Here is a 20,857-nt window from a genome sequence, read left to right as displayed (position 1 = left end):
CTTGCTGTTGAGGATGATTTGTGTGTGGCTCTGATAGCAGAGGCTGCACACCTATCCCAGAGGTGGTAAAAGTCAGCCCTGTTACTGCAGACTTAAATGTTACATTGAGACTTGTATATAATTTAGAGGCCTATGTGATTGTCATTACATTCATATCTAAATCAAGGATGGATTCCTCACATCCTCATCACTTCTTTCTATAGTCTTTCATACCAGCAGACCAGATTCCTAATCTGATGAGTTCCTATGCTGGTAGGTATTTACTTTTATTTAACATTTACTCAGTGTTCCTCCTTTTTGTTTTCCTAGGGAAAGCAGATATTTAAACAGCCGTACAAATCCTCTTCCATTAGTCCTGCCTGCAGATCAGTGTGCAAGACTTTTGAGATGTGAGAGAGAATCCAGGTCACTTTCTCCTTCAGTGGAAAGGTGGGGAGGGGGGGGGGGGGATGTCAAATCCAGGTGTGAGATTCTGTACAGTACTGTTTCTGTGATTTGCTGCTTTTACATGAAATCAGTCATGCACTTATACTAATGTGTAAGGTGATTCAAGATTTTGCCGCTAGCAGAATCACTCATTAGGATGCATTCCTAGCTATATTTGTCCTAAGAGCATCTTTATTTAAGATTAATATTGTCCTTTGTGTATTCCAATGTAGCTTAAAGGGATACTATGAATATTTTTGAAGTGTAATCTATGTTTGAAGCTCTCTTATTTATACTACTGTAGCCCTCTTTTGGGGAGGACTGAAGAGCAGGAATCAACAAGAAGGCAGAGTTCCTTGTGTAGGGAAAGAGAAGAGCGAAGTATTGAGGACAAAGTGACTCTTCAGTATCTCTGTGCAGAACTCTGAAGATGAGAACTCCTCTGGTATCAAAGGGTTAAGGAGATTCATAGCTTAGGGCCAGAAAAGACCATCAGATCATGTAGCCTGAGCTTAGGGTTGCCAATTTTGGTTGGACGTATTCCTGGAGTTTTTATCACATGACATCCTTTTTAATTAAAGATTAATCTTTAATTCCTGGAAACTCCAGGGCAATCCTGGGGGGTTTGGCAACCCTATATGAGCCCCTGTATAGCACAGACCATAGAATTTCTTTTAATTACAACTTGTATTGGGCCCAATGAGACTCCTCACCAGATTTTAATAACTGGAGTTTTCCCCCCAAAATAAGTTCTTATTTTTTAAAATCAATTTTCATGCTGGTGAAAAGTTGCTGCATGAACAGCACTGGAGACAGAAGTCCCACAGAGATGCTAGGAGCGAGGATGCAGCCAGTCAGATATGTAGCAGCTGGATTCTCTTCACCAGTTAGTCACGTTGGCATATAGAAGAAGCTGAAGTATCTTTTTTTTCTGTACCCATCCATTTGGACAGGCAGTCAGATTTATTTCATCTATAACAATATTTTCCCCTTCATGCATGTTTGAAAAGTCACACAGGGCTCAGAGCTCTCTATGCCTCCAAGTTCAACAACAGAAAACCAACTCAGACTTCGCTGAGACCTCTGAGCCCAAATACCATGGGCTAGATCAGTGGTTCTCAAACTTTTGTACTGGTGACCCCTTTCACATAGCAAGCCTCTTGAGTGTGACACCCCCCCCCCCTTATAAATTATTTAACACCATTATAAATGCTGGAGGCAAAGCGGGGTTTGGGGTGGAGGCTGGCAGTTCGTGACCCCTCATGTAATAACCTTGTGACCCCCTGAGGGGTCCTGACCCCCAATTTGAGACCCCCTGGGCTAGATTCTCAGCTTGTGTATATCATCCTAGCTCTATCAAACTTAACAGACATACACTGATATGCCCCAGCCAAAGTTTTGGCCCCATATTTTATCCTGTTTCCTCTCTCATACCCCACGAACACAGACTTCAGTTCTCCTTTGGTTAGATGTATAAAGGTGTGTTTGTGTCTAAGAGGCGTGGGCAGTGATCAACGAAAAACATAACTCTGTACCTGTTACATATCTGTTTGCCCCGCGTTGCATACATCTCTGTTGCACACAGTTCAGAAATTTCTGGATCTTTAATCACTAAGCCCTGGTGACGCTTCCTCCGCTTTCTCTGGAATGTCATGCTGTCCAAGCCATCTACAAATCCTCTTTTATGTCTACTGGATACTGTGGAGTATTCATTAGTTTTTATCGCTCTCTTGAAAGGAGTTAGTTTTAGAAGCTCTGTTTAGAGGCTTTCTTTCTGAGCAGAGATTGACTACCCTTTGATTTTCTCCACATGGTATAAATCATTAGATATGTCAACATAAAGTTTCAGTATAGAAGTTAGCTGCACAGCTTGCTTTAGACTGTGAATGGCTATCCAACTACAGAAGCAGTTTCTCCTCTCTTGGTGTTCACACCCCAACTGCTAGCAGAGCACCTCACCCTCCCTGATTGAACTAACCTTGCTATCTCCATACTGATTTATACCTGCCTCTGGAAATTTCCATTACTTGCGTCTGATGAAGTGGGCATTCACCCACGAAAGCTTATGCTCCAATACTTCTGTTAGTCTTAAAGGTGCCACAGGACCCTCTGTTGCTTTTTACAGATTAAGACTAACACGGCTACCGCTCTGATACTTTTTATTTTCTGTTTATCCCAGGATATTAGAGAGACAAGGCGGGGTCAGGTAATATCTTTTATTGGACCAACTTCTGTTGGGATGAGAGACAAACATTCCAGTTTCACTCTGAAGAAATGCTCTGTATAGCTCAGAAGTTTCTCTTTCACCAACAGAAGTTGGTCCAGTAAAAGACATTTACCTTACCCACCTTCCCTTTCTTTTTATTTTAGTTCGTTATATGCTAATGTACTGTTGTAAATCCTCATATATCACTTTTAATGCAATTGTGGCTTAAATTTCATTACTTTAATTAATTAATCCAAGATACACAAAGGACTTCTAATATTGACAAGTTGAATTTTTCTTTATTGATGTATTTGCAAAATATATGTCTATGCATGTCTACATTCATGTTAATCCTAAAATGTATAAATAAAAAGAAAAGGGAAATACAAAGTCCCTAATATTGCTGAGAGCTAAATCCACAAAATACATGAACTGAACATTATTATAAGTATAGTATCATAAATGAGCCATTTAAAATTCTCTTCTGAATGGGTGATGAGAAGATGGGGGAGGGAAAAAATTCAGTGTGGAGTAATCTGATCATTTCTTCATTACATTCTGTCTCTTTTCCTTATTTTTAGAAATAAAAAGAATTAAAATATGTAATAGGGGAATAGGAAATAGGACATGCAACTCCAGGTGCTCCATTCTCATTGTATATCTGCCACCCTTCAGCTTAACAAATAGTATTCCATTTTAATGTACTTGAAGGCGGAGCATCTATCATCCTCTTTCTTATAACTGCTGTAAGGTACCATAGAGAACTTGAATCCTAATTTCAGTTTCACAAAGTTAAAATTCACAGTTGGGCTCTTTATGCTATTGGATTGATACAAGAGGAGAAAAAATATCATACAGAATTCCATTATCCATGCATCCAATGGAAACTCATCCTTGGTATTCACTTCTCCCACTCCTTATCAGCAGTATGAGTATGAGATGTATGTTATGGTTTAAGAATAGGATTTATTTATCACTACATTTTACTTGCATTCTAATTATAGAGAGTTAATATGCTATAACATGCAACTTACAATTAAATGTGTATTCATATTTTGAAAGGTCTCTGAGCAAATGTTTCCTTCTAGTTGTCTAATTAACATCTCAACGTGCCCATAAAGATGTGGAAAATGATTAATTTGTTAATTATATTGAACAATATTGGCAGTACTTATACTTGAAGAAAAATTGGCTGCGTAGTCCAAATGGAAAAGGGCAGCGATTCCATAACTTGGACTTTTGAGAGAGAGAACATTTTTAATATGGGATTGTGAAATTCAAAGACCCTGAAGCTGACACATTGGCTATGTTTCTATTGATATTAGTAAATGTCCATCTTTGGTGACAATCGCGTGGGGAGAGGTTTCTAAAGAATGTACTCACGCGTGGTGCAGAAGCATTTTGCCATTTCATTCCCTTTAATTTCAGTGGAAGTAGGGACGCTAAATTCTCTTTCAATGTTTGGAAAATTTAATTGTAATATGAAATTGGCAGGCACCAGCAGTTAATTCTTTCAGTGTATGAGATCCAGAAAAGAGAGAGTCCCTGTCTCAAGGAGCTTACAGTCCAAGGAATTGTCTTCACTGCATTGTTAGTTCAAGCTAGTATATTTGAGGAGCTGCATTTCAGCTAGCCAGGCTCAAATCAGAGTGGCCACACTGCAAAAGGTGACTTGAGCTATGCTGTACACTGCCTGTATACTTGTCACAATATTGACTCGATTGGAGACACTTGCTTTCTGGGGGCATATCCCTTGGTTCTTTGCACTATTCCAAGCTGCTCCTTCCAACTTGTAGTGTAGTTCAGGAGAATGTTTGTCAGCGGTGGGCAAACAGATTATACTGTTTGCCCAGCAATTTATTACAGCGCACCGTTTCCATTGGTGGTGTTTGTCTGCACTCCAGCGGGAAGCCATGAATCTGATTCTAAACAGTGAGCTTTGCAAAATGCTGATCTTCCTACAACAGTCGTTTTGGACACACAAGCACCATATTGGGTACGAGATGCAGTGAAGCAGCCGTTCAGCAGTGGCTTGTCACCCTGAGAAGGTGGTGACATGCTTTCCTGAGGCAAGCATGCAAGCTGCTTGCAGACATGATGGGGGAGTGGACACGCATAATGCAGATGTTCAGAACATAAGAACGGCCATAGTGGGTCAGACCAAAGGTCCATCTAGCCCAGTATCCTGTCTTCTGACAGTGGGCAATGCCAGATGCCCCGGAAGGAATGAACAGAACAGGTAACCATCGAGTGATCCATGCCCTGTCACCCATTCCCAGCTTCTGGCAAACGGGCTAGGGACACCATCCCTGCCCAATCTGGCTAATAGCCATTGATGGACCTATCCTCCATGAACTTACCTATTTCTTTTTTGCACCCTGTTCTAGTCCATGCCTTTACAACATCCTCTGGCAAGGAGTTCCTCAGGTTGACTGTGTGTTGTGTTGTGTGAAGAAATACTTCCTTTTGTTTGTTTTAAGCCTGCTGCCTATTAATTTCATTTGGTGACCCCTAGTTCTTGTGTTCTGGGAAGGAGGAAATAATACTTCCTTATTTACTTTCTCCACACCAGTCATGATTTCATAGACCTCTATCATATCCCCCCCTTAGTCGTCTCTTTTCCAAGCTGAAAAGTTCCAGTCTTATTAACCTCTCCTCATATGGAAGCTGTTCCATATCCCTCAGCATTTTTGTTGCCCTTTTCTGAACCATTTCCAATTCCCGTTTTTGAGATGGGGCAACCGCATCTGTGCAATGTCCCTGTGCAGGCCTATGGTTCTGGACTATGATCACAAGCACTGAGTGAATGATCTGGTAGCATGGTTGCAGTTCATGGGAGCATGTCAGGGAGGTGATGGCAGCAGACTGAGGCTGGGCCTGAACCTGGGCTGGGGCCAGGACCTGGCTGTTCACGCACCTGCTGGCCATAAAACCCAGCATGTGTTTGAACATATCCATTTGCTGCTGGTGCTCCTCACTTTGCTACTGGTGGTCCTGCTCTCTCCTGAGCAATGTGTTCAGCCGCCACCTCTTCCCGCTCTAGCATCCTCTCAGCTGCAGTCTGGAATTGCCATTCCTGCTCTAGCGCCTTCCTCTGTAGCTCAGAGAGGAGGTCTGATCTTTTGCCAGAGTCCCTATGCATCTCCATCAGAAGGTCCTCCCTTGTCCTCTTTCTGCTTCTCAGGTTCTGGCAGATGGGCCTATAAAGGAAACAAACAGTATGTCGTTTTGCTTTTTTTTCTTTTGCTCATGACAGAAACATTACTTACCCTTGACTTTGCATCACAGCTAGGCAAAAGTTGCAACTTTTTTCTCAGAGGCATCTGCTCTCTTCCATAATGCAACTTTCCCCTCTGAAGAGTCCAGGGTTGTTGGCCATCTTAACAATGGCAAGTGTTTTGCATCTATTCTTAAACCTAAACCTTAAAAATGGTTTGTGGAGGTGGGGGCAGGCCTGAGGCAGCAGAACAGTACCAGTTATGTTCTTAACACTTTCAGGCTGTGGTGGATTTGGAAGATATTAATTTGCTGGAGATTTGTCAGTGGAAGAGACAGCTTTGAAGCAAAATCATTGATGTAGGCCACAAAGCTGTTTCGCCATCTTGTGACTGGTGCAAATTAGTGACTGATAGTGAAGAGTGAGATATGAGCGAGGTTGTGCGAAGTTCGCCCTGCCTAAAAACTTGACACAAAGACCAGTTGGATACCCTGCTGTATGAGACGTTCTGCTGCATAATTCCACAGGAATGGAGTAAAATTTGAGCCAACATAAAGAACTACATATAGAAGTAGACAAACAATCCCCCCCCCCCCCCCCAGCGTCTCCAAGCTCATTACCAGAAGCATGTTCCCCACAGACCAGGACACACCAAGTCAAAGTGGTACCAGACCAAGAGATGCAAAACCAGCAAACATATCTCCACTGCTACAATGATCAACACCCCGCACAATACACCTTTCAAGATTCATGGGTCCTACATATGCCTATCACTACATGTGCTGTACCTTAGCCAGTGCACTAAATGCTGCACTCTTGAATGAACTCTCACAGGAAAATGATGAGACAAAAACACCCTATTACCTGTGAGTGAACACTTTGTGGAAAAAAGTGATCACTCTATATCTGACCTATCAGTCCTTATCCTCCAAGGAAATCTGCACAACACTTTCAAATGATGAGCCTGGGAGCTTAAATTCACGTTATTGCTGGACACTAAAAATCATGGTCTTAATAAAGACACTGGATTTATGGCTTATTACAACAATCTGTAACCCACTAACACCCCGTTTTGTTCTATGACTAAGGGGTTTTAATGGGCCAATTCACCTTGAATGGTCCCTTAGAATATGTGCTAACTACTTATGCTAAAATCTCTGGTCGACCTTGTGTTTGGGTACCTTTCCCAGACCTGAGGAAGAGCTCTGTGTAAGTCAAATGCTTGTCTATTTCACCAACAGAACTTGGTCCCGTAAAAAAACTTTACCTCACCCACCTTGTCGCTCTAGAGAAGTAGAAGCATTCACCCACGCACACTTCCGGCTTGTAGGCCCTGAAAGGTAGTGCTCTTACTTCAGATGAATTTAGTTGAGAAGGGATTACAGGGTTGGGCTTGTTCTGTGTAATAACTGGGATAAGTATTGTCAATGTAGCTGTGACACATGAGGTTTGAGCTGCAATGGAAGCCCAGAAGAATGAGCTGATCAAACTTCCTATAACCATCTAATCCAGTTTTCATTCAGAGTTAATAATTTGCAGGTTTGTGGTCCATGCTTTTCAGACTCTAGGCAAAGAAGTGGTTTGTAAGACTTTCTCCAGCAGATCCCCTTTTCATTATCAGAAAACTCCCAGGGTTGATCCACATGTGTTGGGTTCTTCAAAAATGTAGAACAAAGCAGCGTAGATTTGACCTTTATTGTAAAGGTTACGGTGCTAAATGTTTCTTTTGCATTTGTTCTTTGTCAGGAATGTAAGTTCAGATGGCGCAGAAGCTCGGAGAAGACTAAGAGAGTGTGATGGCTTAGTGGACGCTCTCCTTCATGCTCTACAGTCTGCAGTCGGCAAGAAGGATACAGATAACAAGGTGATCTCATGTACTACAATTTGGATAAGTGTTTGCATTAGTTAAGGGGTCGAGCTCTGACTTCACTAGAAGCTGAGTTTTGTTTGCTTGTGCAAAATAGGCCTGCATTTGTCGAAGGACATTCTGGAAGGATAATCTAGTTTCATAAATTCGGCATCAGAATGATACCATTGTTAGCTTATCTGATATGAGTAAGGAATATTGGGGGGGTGGGGGAGAAGCAAGTGGAAAGATAATGTTACAGTAAATGCAATGGTATTTTATTATTATAATTATTCTGCAGTTATTTTATGTTCATGCCCTAAGTCAGAATTGGGGCCCCATTATGATGGGCTCTGTATAAAATATAGCTAAGGAGACAGTCCCTTCCCAAGAGAACTTAGTCTTGTTGAGACAATATTGTACATATTGTTCCGAGGCCAAATTCTGTTCTCATGTTGCTCCCACTGAAGTCAGCAAGTGTTGATTGCTCTCTAAGGGTACAACTTGGCCCATATGGTTTTACCACATCCCATGACATGTAAATAACTTATGAGGCAGAACGCCAAAAACCTTCATGTACTTGAGAAATCAGGGAATGTGGTAAAACTTTATTATTCTTAATGCTTTGTTGGCTATATAAAATGTCTTAGCTTTATATTTTTTTCAAACTAATGAGTCTGTCTGTATGAGACCTGCAGAAGCAAACTGCACTCGAAAGCTTTGTCACTTAATCACAGGCCATTTTGTAAGTTGATTTTGCAACCACCTGATGTTTTCCTTTGCAACCTACAGAGAACTGTTAAAGATTAACTATTACTACAAGGTCTGCTTGTACTCCTATTGATTTCAATGCAAGCCTGAAGTTTGGGCCAGAGGAAGTTCAGTTAAATGGGTCTCTTGATGTAGGGGGAAGGGTGTATCGGAAAAGGAAAATGTTTGATGATATAGTAACTGCCCAGTACATCTTTTATAGTCCATTTGAACTTCTAGTAAATCTATATTCTTTAAACAAGATCTGGTGGTGTCTTTGATCAGAGAACCTGCGTCTTGCATAGGTGCTATTTATGAAGGGAATTAAATTTAAAACATTGGTTTAATAGAACCTTAAATTAAGGCTTATTTGATCAAATCCGCTTTGAAAACTTCATTCTTCCCTGAGGAAGAATTTTTATTTTCTTCCCCCCATGTAAAAGTTTGCAAATATGAGGGTGTGTTCGTTTTTTTCCCCCCAATTTAAATCTCTTCTAACAGTCTGTGGAGAACTGTGTGTGCATTATGCGAAACCTTTCATATCACGTCCACAAAGAGGTCCCAGGAGCTGACAAGTACCAAGAGCTGGATGCAAATCAGCCAACCAGCACAGGAAGCTCTCAGAAGAAGAAGAAAGATGACGCTGGCTGCTTTGGAGGGAAGAAAGCTAAAGGTTTGTGTCATAGTGGTCTCATAAATAAGAGTGATTCTTGGAGTCACATTGCTGTGTATACCCCTGCTCCTGCAAGCAAGCTTGTGTAATTTACTAACATAAGTAAATTCATTGGCACCAGTGGGACTACTCACATGAGTAGAGTTATACAGTTGCATGTTTTCTAACTCTGTGATTCTATGTTTGCAGGATTGGGGCACATGTTGATCTTCCCTGTTCATTATTACTAACTATTTTAGGAACTATTCTCTCATTGATACGTATATGTAACATCCATTTAACAATAGTGGTTATGTGCACTGAACTATGACCAGCCCCTTCATGTCCACTGCTGGCGAAGGCTGATGTGTTCAGAGTCTCATCATGTGCCAGTGTCGCCTCATGCATCAAATCCCCTGAAAGTTTCACATTAGTTCCATCCATCTTGCTCCACAGCATTTGCTGATTTATCTGGAAACAAGCCAAGTATATGCTAATTTCCATGCATGGTTGTCCTGTCTCTGCCTGTTTCATATTTTTTAATCTATCACATTTTTTTAAAAAAGCACAACACCATCACTCTTACATTCATTTAAATTGCAAATGTGATTCTAGTAGCTTTTAATTGTCAATCACTTTAGATCTGTTCTCTCCCTGTTGGGCACGAGTGTCACAAATATGTTGCATCTCAAGAGGGGATTAATAAAGTCTCAGTAAACCTCCTTTTTATCTTCCTTTCAAATACTGACACTCAACTTCTATAGTTCCTCATTAGTTTAGGAAATTCAACTTCCAGACAATTCTTTCTTAAAGTTTCCAAGTTGGGGGCACAGTTCTTTGTTTGTGTGTACTCAGATTACTATAGGTAGCCAAATACTGTTTGGGTTTTTTTTTAATGCTGATAATTGGCCAGGTATGGAATTGCTCTAATTTCAGTGCACAAATTTGAGGGCCCTAACCTATAGTCCTAGGTTTAAAAATGTAGTCTGTCCCCCCCCCTCCCCCCCCCCCACACACACATATACTGAACTTAAATATCTGGTGTCAAGTTGTTCTAGTTCAGTGTACTACAGTAGTTATTGTAGTATGTATCACAGTAACCACAGTCTGTCTTCAGCTTGACCTAATATAATTTTAAATAAAAAAAATAGGTCTTTAGCAATTGGAAAAACTCTTTGAGGAGGCAGAAAACATCACTTGCTTGGCCAGGACTTATACAGTGTATATGAGAAAAGGTAATATGATTTTCTTTACAAACAATTAACTTATGCTCACTTGAGCCATCTGCTCTTTCCATTTGTGGGTCCATATTATCCTGCCACTTGAAAGCAATGCCATTGGGGTGGAAGCATGTGAAAAATACATCTGATGTGTGAAATATATTCCCTGTGGGGGGGGGGGGGAGAGGAAGAGAGAGAGAGAGAAAGCATGATTGCTGAGATCTAATGATTTTCATCTTGATGAGTGAAGAGCCTGAGGACTTCTAAATGACTGCCCTGCTCTTGTATGTCAGATATCTGTCCACTTCCCATAGGATCCAGTGCTATATATGTACTCTGTCTGTATATGGTTTCTGAATTTATCAGCCAAAAATTTTAGGATTGTATTTTAGGGAAAATGGGGGTCAAAATCGTGAGGGACATTGAGGACAAACTGCAGTTGACTTGAGTGAGAGATGCAGATACTTGATGGCCTCTCAATTTTGGCTCACAATGTTTAGCAGAAAATCCCAATTATTTTTCCCAAGCATGTTTCAGTCCTTTTCCCATGCAGCTCTCAGCTGTAAAAATTCATGCTGTTTTCTAGGTTGGAATTGACTAGTAGCAATGCAGAGCTCCCAGCTGGTGATGTGTAGATCAGAAGGGTTGAGAGGAACAAGCAGGCTTAGTATTTTTAAAAAAAAAATTAAAAAAATCTATTAGTAAGTCTGCTTTTAAAAACATAAATAAAATAACCCTTCTCTTACTTGTAAATTTCTATGAAAATCTAGACTAAAAATTTCTTACACTTCTCAGTCTAGCACTTGAAAATAGATCATTTCTTTTGTCCTTTTTTAAATCTTGTGATGTTTTGTTACTTTATTTCATGGTCATTGATCATAGCATTTCAAACACCTCTGCAAAGGGCTAGTCTGCCTCCTTTCCCCCACTACCTTCAGCATTTTTGGAAATAACTAAAAAGAGAAAGAATCTTCAGGGGGAAAAAACACACTTTCAGCAGGAACAAGAGGGAAGGGGAAAGTGTTTTTATTAGTGAGAGTTAGTGCAGCCCTGTAAATTTCAGGTTTGATTCTGTGCTGTGAAATTCTGCCTCTTTGTGATTGTTCCTTTGTATCTTCTTCCTTCCTATAAACTTTTGTTTTTCCTTTACTGCTTTTCTGGTAATTAGAGGAGTGGTTCAATCAAGGTGAGTCCTTCCAGTACACTCTTTCCAACATTGCCATAATCTCCTTCCTTTCTCCTTTTACATGCAAGGATTAGAGGTGGCACAGTGGCCTCACTGACCCAATACCTGCAATACAGGGGTTAGCGCTGTGTTTCCCTGATGCTCATTTCTGCTGCTGTCTCTTGGAGATCTCTTAGGTGCACGCAAACTGCCCATCTGATGAAGGGGCTATTTCCAGTCTTGTTGGTGCTATTTGGAAGGGGCCACACTCAGTAAAGAATACAGGGCCATATTCATCCAAAGTGTAAGCCCACTAAGTGCATGGAATTGCACTTGGGAATTTGGCCCTATATTCATGTGCTAAGGGATCAGGTAAATGCATATGGCCAAATTTTTCTCACCAAGGCTAGTGAGAGACATAGTCTAGTGGTCTGAATGTGTGAGTGGGCGCCAGAAATCCCTGTTCTAATCCCAGCTCTTTACTAACTCCATTTGTCATCCTGGGCAAATCACTTAACCTACCTGAGCATCTGTTTCCCCCTCTGCAGAATGAGGCTAATGCTTACCTCCCTCACCTGTTAGTTTTGAGGATTCGTTAGTTCATACAGTGGCTTGAAGATGAAAAGTGCTGTTCTGTTTGTTGCCATTGATTTGATGGTGGCTGCTGGAATGGGATAGGTTTCAGGTGATGATGAGTGATAGTTGCTGCTGGCGTAATGGACTGAAGAGGGCTAGGGTGAAAAGCCAGTGGTGGTCTGCAGAGTCATTAGGAAGACCCCGCTTTCTAGCTTCCCACTAATCAGGCCCTGGAACAGGAGTGTTGCTAAGTTGGAACTCAGCCCCTGGGAGGAGCAAATGCCTCATGTCACTTAACTGGGCATTTTTCTAGCTGATGAATTAGCAGCATGTTATTAACTGGCCCTTATGGGGCTCTTTCCCTTTCAGTTCTTCTCGCCCAGAAAGATGCTGGCTGGGGATTTTGCCCTTGAGGGAAGTGTGGTGTAAAATGGAAGGGGGACATGGGCTATCCTTTGGGCTTTTTCAGGGAAGCATAGAACTGTTGTGGGAAGAACACTGAAATATTAGTCGTAAATAACACAGGGTCGCATCCTGAAGTCCTCACCCACTTTTTAGAAAGCATTTGACCCAGTAAGGATGACAGTACATGAGCCAGAGTAATGTTTTTGATAAGTCCTTATGTGAGGGAAGATGCTTTAATTTCACGGTTTATATGATTGTAAATCATGTATTACACAAGCAATGTTCCTGCCAGGCTGCTTTCCCACACCAAAACACTGTGCCAGCTACTATAGCCTGGCCCCAGAAAACAGGCCTCTCAGCAGCTGTATTGAAAGCTGCCTGTCTTTTGGTGAGGTTCTGAGCTGGGCTTCAGATCTGACAATATCTTCTGCGTGTCAGGGGTCGGAAGGGAAACAAATCTATAAGCACAAACTTTGCACTTTAAAACTTTTTGGTGTCATCTGCCAGTAGAATCATTAAACATCACTGTGCTCCGTGACAGTCTGGCTGAATTTGTCAGGGGCTTAGGGCTGAACTTTTGTAGGACAGGGCTGATCTTACATTGTAAGTTGTGTGTGACATCAGTTGGGGGAAGAGATTCATGTCATCCAATTTTGTAATTATGATAAAATTATGAATGGATTTTAAAATTGGTAAATTTAATCCATTTTTACAAATGCCCGTCCTCTCATGTGGGTGCTGCCAAAACCAATTTAAACCAATACAACTCAATGGTTCAAAAAAGGTCATAATTGTATGAAGCTTCCCATCCTCATGCAAACTTCTCTTGGCTCCTCCCCTACATCACAGACTTCTCCTTCCTAATCCGCTCCTCCCCACAGGAAAAACCCTGGAAACTTTAGATGCCTTGCAACATGATCTGCAGTTTCCCAACCCTGGTACTTGGTGGACCAGCAGGGAAAAGTACTCACTGAGGACTCTCCTCACTGAGAAAATAATGCTTTCCCTTTAAACTGCCAGCTGATTACAACTGCTCTCCTATCACATGAGAAGAGAAGCTGTTTCTCATGTGGCCATGAGGCAAACCACTGAGGGCTTCGTAGGTGAAAGCCAGCACCTATACCTTGCCCAGAAATTGAATGGCAGTCAATGAGGATTACAGAGGACAGGTAGAATGCTTTTTGCTGTGTGAAATACTGCTTAATAAACAGGCAGTTGCACTCTGCAGCCTAAAATAGGTTCTGTGTTACCTGCGTAAACTGGGTCTTCAGAGATTATGCACAAGAGTATCTTGTTTGAATTTAATTAACAATTCAATTGATGATGCACAAGAAGGAGAGGCATCGAGCTCATTTTCTTACCGCACTAACTTGGCAGGGCTAACAGGAATAACAAAACCAAACTGTATTTTAAAGTAAATAGATAGGGCTTTGAACAGATCTGTTCAGTAAGGTGCCACTTTTAACAAGCTTATTTTCAGAGTAAAACTGCCCCGAGTTTGAAACTTACCAGTGCTAGGGACACCAAACTTAATGGCCTGCAGTAAAATTATTACCCAAACTAAATTCTTTAGATGAAATGGAGGCTATTTCCTCTGTCTTCATTTAGAGCTTTTCTTTTCCCAACACTAATTTTAAGCCACCCTCCCTTCACTGTCCCTCTTTCCCTTTGTCATGGGATTTTTCTTAGCTCTGAACAGTGACAACCAGAACAGGGTTTTCAGCTGAACAGCCAGGCTCAACTGTCACCATAAAAAGTAACATCCTATCATAATGCCTGACATTTTGTCTTCCTCTGTGTGTCGCTAGCTCCCCAAGCAACATATGACTGAGTTTTTGCATGGCCCAAGAATTGGAGTGAGGGTTTAAGGCTATCACTAATTCCTATCCCTCATTTTAGCAAAGATATTTTTCAAAAGGAATGGAACAAAATGTGGTGGTATGAACTTTTGGCAGATAAGAAAATGGGACTTTATGTTTTCTTAGTTGTACCAGACCATACTTTTTTCAAACCAACAAAGCTTTAGATGCATGTTTCCGGTGTCTGATACAGAACAAAAGGTGTAGCCATATGCAGTGGTATAGGGGCAAACCGTAGTCTGTCGAGATGAATTTGGTCGGCAATTGTCATGTTGGTAAATGGATCAGTCCCTTAAAAAACAGTTACATTGAAGTAAATTGAAGGGCTCCTACTGACTCCAGTGGAAGGTGAAACAGGCCCTAAATGGTTTGGGAGCTGTTAATATTTTTGGCTCCAAAATAAACTGACAAGCTAGTGATGCTGCTTGCATTTCAGACTCCTAGGTCTTGCACATCTCATGACCAAGTCATACAACACAGCCGGATTGCTCACTACATTATATTTTCAAGTGCTTTGTCCTGTATATTTTTAAACGTCTCAAGTGATGCAGCTTCCAACTCTTCATGTGGGAGATGATTCTGCAGTCCAGTAGATGCACTGCTAGCTTGCTTAAATTGTGGTGTTCCAAACTTCATCCCATTGCTCCTAGGTAAACTGCTTTGTACCATCCTAAATAATTCCTTTCCTGTCTTGATTATTATGCCTTGTGAAAAGTAATTATGTCATTGCTCCCACACTTGGTTGTTAACCAGAGCTAAACTGTAAATATTGTAATATTTCCTCATAAGTCCTCCAGCCTTTTGCTCTTCCTTTGAAGTCTCTCTCCAATCTGTCAATGCTTTTCTGATAGTAAGGAGCCCTGAAGTCAACACAATATCAAGGTGTGGTTGCCCCAGAGCAGACTGTTTCCTCCTTCCCTCCCTCTTAGTAGGGGAAAAATGGTGAAAATTAAACCATCCTTCCTCACCTTGCTATTTTTGGAACAAATTGATAAACTAAACAGTACTAAGTCACCAGAACCAGATGGTATTCAGCCAAGAGTTCTGAAGGAACTCAAATATGAAACTGCAGAACTATTAACAGTGGTTCGTAACCAATTGCGTTTATCAGTTTCTGTACCACATGACTAGAGGATAGCTAATGTGATGCCAATTTAAAAAAAAGGCTCCAGATGTGACCCTGGCTATTATAGGCCAGAAGTAACCCCAACATCTGTACCAGGTAAAATGGTTGAAACTATAGTAAAGAACAGAATTATTGGACACACAGAAGAATGCAATGTGTTGGGGAAGAGTCAACACGGCTTTTGTAAAGGAAAATCATGCCTCTCCAATCTATTAGAATTCTTTTGAGGAGTCAACAAACGTGGACAAGGCTGATCCAGTAGATATAGTGTACTTGGACTTTCTGAAAGCCTTTGACAAGGTCCCTCACTGAAGGCTCTTAAGCAAAGTAAGCAGTCATGGGATAAGAAGGAAGGTCTTCTCATGGATCAGTAACTGGTTAAAAGACAGGAAACAAAGGAATAGATGCAACAGAGGGTCCTGTGGCACCTTTAAGACTAACAGAAGTATTGGGAGCATAAGCTTTCGTGGGTAAGAATCTCACTTCTTCACTTGAATCTGAAGAAGTGAAGTTCTTACCCATGAAAGCTTATGCTCCCAATACTTCTGTTAGTCTTAAAGGTGCCACAGGACTCTCTGTTGCTTTTTACAGATTCAGACTAACATGACTACCCCTCTGATAAAGGAATAGATGGTCAGTTTTCAGAATGGAGAGAGGAAATAGCTGTGTCTGCCAGGGATCTATACTGGGACCGGTGCTGTTCAACATATTCATAAATCGTCTGGAAAAAGGGGTAAACAGTCAGGTGGCAAAATCTGCAGATGATACAGAAGTACTCAAGATAGTTAAGCCCAAAGTAAACTGTGAAGAGTTATAAAAAGATCCAACAAAACTGGATGATTGGGCAACAAAATGGCAGATGAAATTCAATGCTGATAAATGCAAAGTAATGCACAGTGGAAAACATAATTGCAACTATACATACAGAATGATAGGGTCTAAATTAGCTGTTACCACTCAAGAAAGAGATCTTGGAGTCATTGTGGATAGTTCTCTGAAAACATCCGCTCAATGTGCAGTGGCAGTCAAAAAAGCTAGCAATGTTAGGAACCATTATGAAAGGGATAGATAATAAGACAAATATTATAATACCTTACAGTGGAACCTCTGAGTTACGAACACCTCAGGAATGGAGGTGGTTTGTAACTGACCAAAATGTTATGGTTTGTTCTTTCAAAAGTTTACAACTGAACTTTGACTTAATACAGCTTTGAAACTTCACTATGCAGAAGAAAAATGCTGCTTTTAACTATCTTAATTTAAATGACACAAGCACAGAAACTGTTTCCTTACCTTGTCAAATCCTTTTTTTAACTTGCTCTATTTTATTTTTTAGCAGTTTGTTTTACACAGTACTGCCCTGTATTTGCTTGCTCTGTCTGTCTGTTGCCTGCTTGCATACTTCTGGTTCCAAAGGAGGTGTGTGGTTGACCAGTCAGTTCGTAACTCTGAGGTTCTACTGTATATAAATCCTTGGCATATCCTCACCTTGAGTACTGTGGGCAGTTCTGATCATCCCCTCTCAAAAAAGATACATTAGAATTGGAAAAAGTACAGAGAAGGGCAACAAAGATGATTAGGGGATGAAACAGCTTCCATATGAGGAGAGATTAAAAAGACTGGGATTATTCAGCTTGGAAAGAGATGACTATGGGGGAATGTGATAGAGATCTATAAAATCATGAATGGTGTGGAGAAAGTTGAATAAGGAAATGTTTTATGTGAAGGGAAAAATAACGAGAACGAGGGATCACTCAATGAAATTAATAGACAGCAGGTTTAAAATAAACAAAAGGAAGTACTTCTTCACACAGTGCACAATCAGCTTGTGGAACTCGTTGCCCCGGGATGTTATGAAGGCCAAAACTGTAGCTGGGTTCAAAAAAGAATCCGGTAACTTCATGAAGGATAGATCCATCAATGGCTATTAGCCATATTCTGGGTGTCCTAAGCTTCTGATTGCCAGAAGCTGGGACTGGATGATGGGGGATAATTGATAATTTCCCTGTTCTGTTTATTTCCTCTGAAGCACTTGTCACTGGCCACAGTCGGAAGACAGGATACTGGGCTACATGGACCATTGGTCTGACCCAGTATGGCCATTCTTACGTTCTATTTTCAGAGCCATGAATTCAAAGCCTGAATTCATGCATGCACTAGCAAGCCCATTTTTACATGGGTTTTGTCAAAACATCCAGCGTGCTACCTTCTGCTAAATTAAACTTTCTTTAAATTAAAGTTAAGGTGATGGTATGAATCTGTCCATGTCCCTTAGCCAAGTATTTAAAGCACAAAATCATCTCCCTTGGTTTCTAATAAGCAGCCAAAATTACATTGTGTTGATTGAAGGGCAGTTTAAGGTTATTTGCCACCCTGTTTGCAATATATTAAATCCAGGCCTTCCTGCAGAACTATTTAAGCAAATAGCACTGAAAAGGGGGCCCATTCTGTTTCTCTCTGCACCTCATCCTTGTTCCAATGTATAGCTGTTCACAGTGAATCTAGTAATCCAGATGTATCTTCTACTAAAAAACAGACAAAAAGCCTCATGCAGCTGGAAGACATGAGGCAAGAATTTTTGTCTACATTGTTTATAAGGGCACAATACACTGGATTTATGAGTGAGGAAAATAACTTGACAATGAAGCTAAAGGGCCAGAATTTCAGAGGAGTTGAGCTACCCACAAGACTCACTGAATTGAAGGGAACTGCAGATAATCAAAACCTTTGTAAATCAAGCCAGGAGGTGTGCAGTTTTGTACCTAAATTGCTCATACAGACACAATGGCTACATGTGCGGATTGAAGGCTGAATATATACAAATAAAGGAGAGTTTGTTTATTTTTATATTCTGGTCCTGTTACCACCTTTCATACTGTTGATGCACAGTACAGTAACTGTTCTATCCATTCACTGAAACCCTTTCTCATTTATTGTCCTATTTTATGTACAGGAAAGAAAAATGGAGATCTGGACAGGAACTTTGATACACTTGATTTGCCCAAGCGGTCGGAAGCAGCAAAAGGTAATGTGCTAATCTGGGTATGTGCTCTTGAAAATAAGGAAAGCAAGTGGTGGGGATTTTTAAAGGGACTTGCAAAATGAGCAAGATACAGTGCTTATACCTTTATTTTGTACTCAGTTGAAATAATAGATGCATGTCAGTGTGCTGCTTCTCTTCTCGTGTACAATACTCGACTACTCGTTTTGTGACTGGAACCCATGTTTTTTCCCTGGATGGAGGCACTTTCACCCAACCTTAGGCTTAATCTGTCCCCATTATCGCTTGTGGCCAGTTTAATCAATAGAAACCTACATAAGAAACGGCCATACTGGGTCAGACCAAAGGTCTGTCTAGCCCAGTATCCTGTTTTCCGACAGTGGCCAATGCCAGGTGTCCCAAATGGAATGAACAGAGCAGGTAATCCATTCCCTGTTGCTCATTCCCAGCCACTAGGTATGTTTGCCAGAAGCTGGCTGGGAATGGTCATCATGGGATGGATCACTTGATGATTACCTGTTCTGTTCATTCCCACTGGGGCACCTGGCATTGGTCACTGCTGGAAGACAGGATTCGGGGCTAGATGGACCTTTGGTCTGACCCACTATGGCTGTTTTTATGTATGTTTCTATTGATTAAATGGCCACGGGAGATGATGGGGGCAGATTAAGCCTAGGGTTGGGTGAAAGTGCCTCCATCCAGGGGCAAAACATGGAATCCACTCTCAAAACACAATTTTGCACTTTCTCTACAATAGACACAAGCATAGGGTGTTGTGTAGAGCAGGAGTCATAGGAGGTTATTTACAAGAGCTCTTCTCTTCCCTTCTACACTTTCCTCCCAATCCGCTTTTCACTGTCAGCTTTACAGTTCACCACTAGTTCACATTAATTTAGGTCTTTTGGAGGTTTTATGTCATCCACTGCTGGTTGACCTTCTCCTGATAATGGTAATTTTGCCTGCTGTAGTCAGCAGCCCCTGTAGCTTTTCAGGGCATCCAGAGACTGGAGGTCCAGAGGGAGATTTTGATGGATTGTGCTCTGGTTTTCTTTGGCATTGTGTGTATATTTCAGCTGTTGGGAGAAGTGAAATCTCTTCACAAACATTTGGTGCATAGTACTCTTTTCGGCGGTAATTTGGGGATCTCCTGTGATTTTTTTACTGCATACTGCCATTTTTTGCAAATCTCAAGCTTTCATTTAAAATAAAAATGTTTGTTTCCATTGCAAAGATACAGCCTTTGCCATGCAAACTGATGCAGTGCTGCCCTGTAAACTCTACCCTGCAGAAAACTCTCTTCTGTGAACACCATTCACCTAAATGAGAGGTGACTGTCAAGATCTAAGTGGGTCTAAATGAAAAAAATTAATACACACAAGCATTTTTCTCATTTTCTTTCCTTAAAAAAGGAAAAGAAAAAAGGTAAGGAAAATGAATCAAAGAAAATGTTAGCTCCCCCACATTGCACACACAGTTTATACTGTGGATAGGGAAGCAATGTGGCCTAGTGGATCGAGCACCGAATTGGGATTCAGGATACCTGGATTCTATTGCCAGCTCCACCACGGACCTACTGCGTCACCTTGAGCAAGTCACATCTCCTCTCTGTGCCCCAGTTTCCTGTAAAATGGGGATACTGCTATTCACCTCCTTTATGAAACACCTTGAGTTTTACTGAAGCACCATATAAGATTAGGGTGATGGTGTTATATATAGTTAAACACTTAAATTTTTAACTAGGAATCAAGTATTTTATGGGAAATGAGGCTGAGTTATTTATGAACTGACATATTGGCCTCAGTCTGTATACTGGTTTATTTATAGACACAAGTTGGCTCTCTTTGCTAAGGAAACTGTGGCTGTATCTTGCTAGACTTGTGCTTCAGTACCAGTTTTTTTCTGGGTCTAATCATGCAAGATACTCAGTGCTCCTTGAAGATGCAAAGAGCCTTCACACACGTACTGATTCAGGGCTGGGGCCCATGGTTAGGTTGCAGAGCAGAGAGGCCTTTTAAGGATAAAAAATTTAGCCTGGGCCTGAAATATGTTCTAGGTGGTTTTTAAGTGCTTAAATGAGCACTTTACTTTTTGGACAAATGGGTTTGATAACTACTTGTTAGAGGATTGAGAAATCCAAAGTAAAAAAGGAAAGTAGAACCAACTTTACATGTATTGCATAAGGCAGGCCTCAGCCCTTTAATTTACTGCTAAATGTGGTTGCAATGTGGGTGCCAGGCAGAGAAGAATGGACACACACAAGATTTCTACAGAGAAATGCATCTTGTGCAAACATTTTATTTTCTTTTTAAAGAAGGAGGAAAAAAAAGCTGGGGGTGGACTTTGCTGACAGCAGTGTTTTGTGGATGTGCCTGCTGGGAGTCACGACTGTGTCTCATTGCCTGTGCAGA

The 20,857-nt window shown here is 41.1% G+C and overlaps 1 protein-coding gene across 4 annotated transcripts in view; it reads left to right on the top strand.

Annotated features, from left to right (window-relative positions):
- ARVCF (ARVCF delta catenin family member) overlaps positions 1 to 20,857 on the top strand; it is a 426,585-nt gene that overhangs the window by 350,677 nt on the left and 55,051 nt on the right. For all 4 annotated transcript variants that reach the window (XM_054006116.1, XM_054006118.1, XM_054006119.1 and 1 more), the window contains exons 10-12: positions 7,596 to 7,713; positions 8,947 to 9,118; positions 18,402 to 18,473. In XM_054006116.1, coding sequence (XP_053862091.1) covers positions 7,596 to 7,713; positions 8,947 to 9,118; positions 18,402 to 18,473 — 362 coding nt within the window. The remainder of the gene's footprint in view (positions 1 to 7,595; positions 7,714 to 8,946; positions 9,119 to 18,401; positions 18,474 to 20,857) is intronic.

Source organism: Malaclemys terrapin, chromosome 16 (assembly GCF_027887155.1).
Source record: "Malaclemys terrapin pileata isolate rMalTer1 chromosome 16, rMalTer1.hap1, whole genome shotgun sequence".
NCBI lineage: Eukaryota > Metazoa > Chordata > Testudines > Emydidae > Malaclemys > Malaclemys terrapin.
This window is presented reverse-complemented; position numbering and strand designations above follow the sequence as displayed.